This window comes from Pygoscelis adeliae, unplaced genomic scaffold (genome assembly GCF_000699105.1).
Source record: "Pygoscelis adeliae isolate BGI_AS28 unplaced genomic scaffold, ASM69910v1 Scaffold121, whole genome shotgun sequence".
Lineage (NCBI taxonomy): Eukaryota > Metazoa > Chordata > Aves > Sphenisciformes > Spheniscidae > Pygoscelis > Pygoscelis adeliae.
This window is the reverse complement of record NW_008824359.1, coordinates 3,885,432-3,893,667: the sequence shown is the minus strand read 5'-3', so window position 1 is coordinate 3,893,667 and position 8,236 is coordinate 3,885,432. Positions and strand designations below refer to the sequence as shown.

General features: G+C 41.9%; 1 protein-coding gene across 1 annotated transcript; it reads left to right on the top strand.

Moving 5' to 3' along the window:
• Positions 1-886: 886 nt before the first annotated feature.
• LOC103913256 (probable G-protein coupled receptor 115) lies at positions 887-7,557 on the top strand. Its single transcript, XM_009319734.1, has 8 exons — positions 887-964; positions 1,883-1,919; positions 2,062-2,222; positions 2,793-3,083; positions 3,825-5,189; positions 5,911-5,952; positions 6,050-6,109; positions 7,507-7,557. The coding sequence occupies exons 1-8, from the start codon at positions 887-889 to the stop codon at positions 7,555-7,557; spliced, it is 2,085 nt and encodes a 694-aa protein (XP_009318009.1).
• The last annotated feature ends 679 nt before the right edge of the window (positions 7,558-8,236 follow it).

Sequence of the window (8,236 nt, the reverse complement as noted above, 5' to 3'; positions counted from 1 at the left end):
GCTCCTATCAAGGCATGGTGATTTGACAAGGCTTCTCCTGTGTGCATCTTCTGAAAACCAGCCAGTGTCCTGCTTTGTCTCCTTGCATTCATTTTATTTTTTTTTTTTTAGTACGTGGCTTAATCTACTTATACATCCAGTCACAGAAGATCAGTGTCTCAATTCTTTTGAATCCACAGCAGCTGTTGCTTTTGCTTTGGACATGTTTGACATCTAATAATCAGATTTGATGCAATGCATTATTTTTCCTTCATTCCCTTTACTGGATTATTTTCCTCCAGCAAATATGCCTGTAACAAGTTGCATCCCAGGATATTAAGCTTTTACCAACGACCATGGGAAACTTCGTGGAGAGAGCAGAGGCCTGAATCCTTCTACGAAGCAAATAACACTTTACTTCAGTCTGGTTGCTGTTTATCAGATTTTGATATCTGAGCCCCGAGGGCCCGAGTTTCCTACTTCACATGGCAGGCCTCATCAGGAACTGCCTGAGGAGAGACAGCAGTGTTGAACCCAGTGGAGGCGAGGCTGTCTTAAATCGCTTCAAAAGGGACCCACAGGCTGAACTGCTTTAAGCTCACCACCTCACTGTTTACAGTAAATTATTAATGCAGTAACTTCCAGTGTTGAACAGTTGGTTTTGCTTTTGTGTTGTGTTTTGTTCGTTTTTTGTTTTTAAGAAAAGGTTCACAAACCATTCTCAGTAAAAAAGTCAATAAACGGTAAATGTTTGAAAATCACCTTGCAAGACCAGTAAGGACAGTCTTTGGGATGGGTTTAGCTGCTCTCTTACTAGCAACCAGACTGTGTTCAAAAGTGAAAACAGAGATGCCTAAACTTCTTTACCATCTCTCTCTTCCAGGAGGAAAGCAGTGAACGCCAGGCGATGGATGTGAGGGTAGTCCACTGCCTGCTCCTTTGGGCTGCGCACTTCTTCCCGGCCGCGCCACGTACTGCTCTCAGGGTAAGTTTCACTAGATCAGGTTGCTCAAAGCCCCATCCCACCTGATCTTGAACACTTCCAGGGAGGGGGCATCCACAACTTCTCTGGGCAACCTGCTCCAGTGTTTCACCACCCTCAGCGTAAAGAATTTCTTCCTCGTGTCCGATCTAAATCTACCCTCTTTCAGTTTAAAACCATTGCCCCTTGTCCTGTCACTACAGGAGAAAATACTTTGAAGTATTTAATACGTTTGACATGTCAAACAACCTCCAGCACAACTCTTGGGAGTGTCAGAAATCTGCTCTTCCGCCTGCTCTACCCAGCAAACAGTGCGATTTCCAGGGCGTGGCGTAGCCAGGCTTTGCTTCCAGACTGACAGGGTTTGGCTGCTTGTAGATGACAGACCATTTGACCAAGCAGTGCTGGAAGCTGTTCTAGATTGCGCCTGGCTGTACGACATGCAGTCCCAGCAAGTGGTCCTGCCTGCAGGAGCCTGGTACGCCTGCCTCGGGGTTGCTTCCCAATCAGGAGAGAAACAAAGCAGCTATTGGTATTTGTACAACTGTAGCTTTTTCTTATGGCAAAAGTCATATAGAGCGCATATTCTCATCAACATGAGAAATACTGGAGAGCTTAAGTCTAATACAGGCTTTTTGACTGAGGAATAAGAGCTGGAGGCATGTGCGATCCCGTCCACTAGCTCAGCATATCACTTCAGTAGAAGGGTGCAACTGAAGGCTTAATATAGAGAGACAAACTGTTAGTAGAGAGTTCTCAGTTGGTCTGTATGAGCTCTGCAATCTGGACCTCGAAGAGATTTCTGGACCTCAAAAGGACTATTTTGCCCTTGAAATCACCTTTCTAGTTTGTGACAAGGAGTCATCTTTTGCTTATTTATTTTAACATACAATCTACATTCCACTTTTCCTTATTTTTCAGGTTCTCAGTAAGGAATCAAAGACTGGTAATCAGCAAGGTACAGTGAATAGCTATGTGTCTTTTCAATTCTTTGTGAAATGTTATCAGTTAGCAATAGTTTACACCCCTGATACTCACCTCATAGACCATGGTATGCTGTCTTACACCTTATAACAATATCTGCTTGACTTGTTTTCCAGATGGGTGTGTAAATCTCATTCCCTGCAAAGATAACGGAGCTATTTGTATTCAGCCTTGTTCTCCCTCCTTCCACGGGGAGACAAGCTTTGTCTGTAAAGACAGAAAGTGGCAAATGTTCACAGATGCCTGTGCAAGCCTGGATGTTCAGTCCCTTTTTCAGGTGAGGTAACTGTTATGCATCTACTTTGGCCTGTGCTCATAATTCCTTGCAAAGATACCCCCTTCCTCCATACCTTTTAAAAGTTGAACAAACAGAAGAAGATGGGATCCTAAACCACAGATTACTTTGGTAACAGGCTTTGACTTCATCTTAAATCAAGTAATGGGAAATGAATTTGGGAAATTCCTGCGTGGAAACATAATTCAGAAATGAAATTGCCTTGTTCACTTGGTTAATGTTCTTCATGTGGCTCTAAACAAAGGCAATGAACCTGAGAAAAGTGCAACACAATTATCTGTAATAAACAGATGATTCACGGTAAATTCTCCCCAAATACGAAATAAAGAACCTTATTCAAGTCACTTCAAGAATAAGGCACTGCATTTAGTTCTTGCCTCTTCCTTCATGTCTGTTGTACGAGCAAGACATTCTTCTCAGGTGAGCTTTGGTCCTGGGTTTCAGGCCATCCAGCACATTCATTGCACACCCAGCACTGTACCTCTTGCCTGGTTGTAGCTGTAGCTTCATTTTCATTCTGTTCATTAATTTTCTCAAATTTCCTCCCTCCAGAGGATTTCTGAGCGTGAACTCCTTCCAAGCTCTGGAGGACATGTTAACGTTGCTGGAGGACACCTTCCTTTTGTAGGGGAAGGAAAGCCGGTGTATGGGAAGCCTGGAGATGGAGCAAAGTATTTTGGTGCTGATGACCATGGGAATAGTAACTGCCAAGCTGATTTTTCATGCATCATCCCAGATATCCTGTCTTCACCAGCCACTCCAGGAAACATTGCTGACATAGTGGAATTGCTAAAGAAGATTTCCCTGCTGTTATCAGAGAATGTCAATAGAGGAAAAATGCAGGTATTTACTTTTATGGGCTTCAAGAGGTGTTTCTGAGCTTGCCAGAGCATCCATACAGTGTTTTGTCCTTATAGCCACTATCCAATGAAGTGGTGGCTGCGAGTCACATGGAGATCACCTGGCAAGTTTCCAGAGAGGGCCGTATTTTGTTGTCAGAGAAACTATTTGACCTATTCCTGTATGGTGAAAATACTCTGTGGAATTAACTTTCTTTCAAAGCAAAAGTTTTCAGAAACTGCTTTTATAGACATGGGAGAGTAGTACAAGGAAGAATTCATTTTTAAAGTATGACACCGAAGGGAAGGCAGCCTTGGAGATGCTGACCTGCAGCTGTGTTGTCATGTGTTGCACAATGGAAACTGAAATCTTTCCCTGATGAACTCAGAAATCAGAGAGGTGGGGGAAGAAATATCGGGAGGGTGATGTAAAGCAGACCTGCATAGCAGGTCAGCGTCTGGAACAGAACTTAGGTGTCCCGATTTTTGCTTTCTACTTGCTTCTCCAATCACCTTTTGAGCTATCATATGAAGAGGATAGGACAATTCTGGTAGTGACCATGCTGATGAGATGTTTGGGTTTGACTGGGATGGATCATAAAAACCTGTTCGTTGTCAAAGAAGAATATTCCCTTTATAGAAATCACTCTTGAATTAAATGAGCCTTTCTGGAGGCTCTGCCAGTAGAATAAGAGTTGGTTTCTTTTAACATGAAAATAAGTTCCTTTTTTCTTGTTTGTTTCAGAGTTACAGCAGGATAGCAAACCATATTCTGAACAGCTCCATCATTTCCAGTTGGGCTTTTGTAAAGGACAGAAATGCCAGTTCTATATTACTGGACTCGGTGAATTTATTTGCTGGGAAACTTCTTCTAAGGAATGGGTCGGAAAGCGTACAGGAGCACTTCATCTCTACAAAAGGCTACAGCATACATAAAAATACTTCAGGAAAGAGCTTTGATTTTTCTGTGGAGTTCAACAACACAGGCAATATCACTGGGCATGTGCTCATTCCAGAAGAAGAGCTTTTGAAGTTACCCAAGACTTCCAAAGCCGTCAGCATTGCATTTCCAACGCTTGGAGCCATTATAGAAACCAACCGATTGGACCCTGTTTTTGTGAATGGAATGGTGTTATCGGTGTCCCTGCCGGAAGAGCTCCGGCATATTTTGCTCACCTTTGAAAAGGTGAATAAACTGGAGAACATCAAGGCTCAGTGTGTTGGGTGGCACTCTACTGAAAGGAGATGGGATAACAGGGCGTGCAAAGTGAAGTCTGACAACATCAGCAGCGTTGTTTGCATCTGCAAGCATCACCGTCGGACATTCAAATCCTTCTCCATTTTGATGTCCCCCACCATGCTGCGGAATGCAGTGCTGGATTACATTACACGTGTAGGGTTAGGCCTTTCCATTTTCAGCTTGGTTCTCTGCCTTATCATCGAGACTGTTGTCTGGCATCACGTTACAAAAACTGAAATATCCTACATGCGCCATTTTTGTTTGGTCAACATTGCTACATCGCTTCTCATTGCTGATATTTTGTTCATCTTAACGGCTATTGTGCACAATACAGCCCTAAACTACCAGCTGTGTGTAGCAGCCACTTTTTTCCTTCACTTTTTCTATCTTGCCTTGTTTTTTTGGATGTTTACCCTGGGCCTCTTGATTCTCTATGGATTATTATTAATTTTTTTTAAGATAACAAGATCTGTATTCATAGCTACAGCATTCTCTATTGGATATGGATGTCCCTTGGTCATATCTATCCTCACTGTTGCTATTACTGAACCAAAGAATGGGTATTTAAGGAGTGGAGCCTGCTGGCTTAATTGGTATGAGACAAAAGCCCTTTTGGCCTTTGTTGTACCCGCTCTGAGCATCATTGTTGTGAATGTGGTGGTGGTGGTGGTGGTTGTGGTGAAGACTGGGAGATCCTCTGTTGGACAAGGCTGCAAGTCACAAGATTTGAGCAACATGATCCGAATTAGCAAGAACGTGGCCCTTCTGACACCTCTTCTGGGTCTCACCTGGGCATTTGGATTAGCAACAATTGTCGACAGTCACTCTCTGGCATTCCACGTTACATTTGCGCTACTGAACGCCTTCCAGGTAAACTCTGCGAGACTGGGAATAGTGTGCGCTCAGACTTTGAGCCTGGGAAAAGGTAGCAGATCTAAGAGGGGCTGGCAGCATGCGTTGTGCATGAAAAACAGGACGTAAGCTTTCCTTTCAACTCAACTATTTTACGTGGTTCATGCACTAGGCATCCTGCATTGACATAGTAAATGCAGGTGGGTAATGGAACAAACTAGTTAGTGTAAAGTGTGATGAAGAATTAAGATGATGAATTTATATTAAACATAAAATACACTGGTTAATGTCCAGTAACTGCAAAGATGTCTCATCCTTATCAATTAACAAATACGCCGAGAATTCTCACTTGCCACGGAAGATGGTTTTGTTTAACTCATTGCTATAAACATCCAATGTTACCTGACATACTGTTGTACACCCAGTCTGCCTTAGCTCTTCTTGGCTAATACTGCTACAGCGTGGGTTGAGAAAGTCCTGGTATGTAACCCATCAGTCCAGTTCATAATGAGAATTAGCGTGGGTTGTATATCCATTCTTGACATTCCCAGATAGCCCGTGTGACCTGGGTGGATAAACTCATTTTGTGCATTGCTGTTATCTGAGTCATAAGTGATGAGATCTATTACGCTACCAAAACCATTATTTTATCTATCCTTAAGGGAATAGCATCTAGATGCATTTAAGAAACATCATGTGGTTATGCTGGTTTTGTTAACTGGTTTTGCAATTTTTTTAGGGATTCTTCATCCTGTTGTTTGGGACACTTCTGGACAGAAAGGTACTTGGGTGACTTCAGCACTTATTCAGGATTATATGAACATTTTCTACACTCTGAGAAGCTGTTCCCTTTAATATATATTTTTTTAAATCTACAGACTAGAGAAGCCTTAAGGATGAACTGCCATTCATCAAAGCGGAAGTGTAGTCTAGAAAAGGTAAAAATTCCCCCCCCATGCTCCCCCCCCTACCTTAATGGCTTAATTTATCAACTTACATACCTTCTTATTTGTACATGGAAAGAATGGAACATTCACTAAATCTTACCTAGTTTAACATTTTTCTAAGGCAAGTGTTTGCTGAAGGAAACACAGGTATCTTGAAAGTATGTTGGGATATTAAGCTTCTAGATATTAGAAGTGGCAATCCATAGGTTTTTATGACCGCTACGTAACCTACTGCTGTTGTTACAAAATTAAAAATGGTATTTTAATCTAATCTCTTCACCTGTAGATATCAAAGCCCTTTAGATAGAGAATGCCTATGACTTCTTTTCCATCTGTAAAATAGATTTACTTTAAGGTTGCTGACTAAGTAAGGACCAGAATTAGGAGTTCAAAATCCCAATCTAATGACCTGTTTGCCGCCTTCACAAAAATATGGATCTGTATGACAGCAGGGCTGCTTTAGGATGTCAGAGGATTGTTTTGCTTCCAGCTGAACGTCAGCTCAGGATGGAAACCACTCAGAGCCCAACCAGTACGTTTGGTGCTAATCAATGTTGTGTACTCATAAGAGCTTGAGGGTTTTTTAAAAGATCAGGGCTATTAATTAAAAGGAAATGTTTTAACCTTAAGGAAACAACTGTGTTTCAGCAGCTTCTTAGGAAAACGTTGGCAGAATTGATGTGTTGACATCACTGTGTTAGTGTTTCCTACCTCTGCTGGAAAACTTCTATCTGCTGTTTGTTAGATTTCTTTTGGTACCAAGGCTTTAATGGTTTCATGCTATATTTATAAAAGGGAATCCCCTTTAGCTGTCTCACAAGAATCGTCTGCAGTGCTGCTATCTGTCAAAAGAACCTGTGTCAGTTCAGTTTGGACTTTGGAAAAATAAAGTTATTTCCTTGCTTTTCTACAGTCTCTTTATTAATCAGTCCTGACTCTCGTATTGAAAGCTGCAGAGTGTCTTTCGGTGACAGCGTGTCCAAATGTACTTGGTTTATGAGGAAAAAATAGAGGGGTTAAGGAAACTATACCTCCCTTCTGCTAGCAGCCTTGCCTGGTGTGCTTTGGGTAATTTGGTGCAAGAGAGGCTGCCTGTTTGTGCAACTTCTGACTCCTCTTCTCTGCATCCTTCCTCTCCAATTTAGTCTTCAGGTGCATCCAGCACTGCTGTTATGTGCTAAGTTTAAACGCAGTGCAGAAGGTCCTCTCTTTAAAAACACCAACCAACAAAACCCAAGTAACAAAACAAACCCAATAACAAACAAAAAGTTCAACCCCCAAACTTCTGCTAAAATTAACTGTTTCCTACCTAACAGAGGAAAAAGAAAGCAAGTGCTTGAGACTGCTCCAAATTTAATAAACTGAGATTACAATTCCTGCTTTTATAGATCTGGGATCCAATTAACAGTGAAGATGTGAAACCTCTTATCAGGCTTTAGGTCAGGATTGAAAGTTTAAAAGTTAAAATTCTCTCAAGTCACCACCAATATAATACTCTGGAAAAAACAGGTGGAAATTTCGCTAATCCCATGACTCAGCAACATTTGCTAAAAGTATTAAGTGGTCTCACTGGGCAAAACTTGGTGTGGAAACCACGGCTGCATGTGCCTAAGAACTTGGGTTGATGTTGTTACTTACCTGGGCGGAAGAGACGACATATGGGTGTTTACCATTGCATAACAGAGAGGGGGAAAATGTTAGTCATCCACTTTAGTAAACTTGGCTGTAAATACGGAGTTTGACTCATGAGAGCTGGAAAAGTTTGTCACACCTGAAATGATTGTTTAAAAAAAAAAAATCTTGTTTCAGAGAGCTTCAGAATGGAACTGTGTATATGGGGGTTTGATGGTGAATATGTAAAACATCTAGAAGGGTTATACAGACTCTTGCTTCAGGTGTCCGAGTTTGGAGAAACTCGTAAGAGCCTTTTTTCTGGGTCAGATTTTAAGATGACCGTCTTGTGGCGTTTCTTGCAGGACTCTGAGGCACCTCCTGTTTGAAATGGAACCTCCACCTACATGGATGATCTATCTAATCTGACCTGCTGATTTCTTTTCTCCTAGTCCTAGCAGTGGACAGTTGTCTTCAGCGGATCTGACCAGTGAGAGGAAAAGGAGC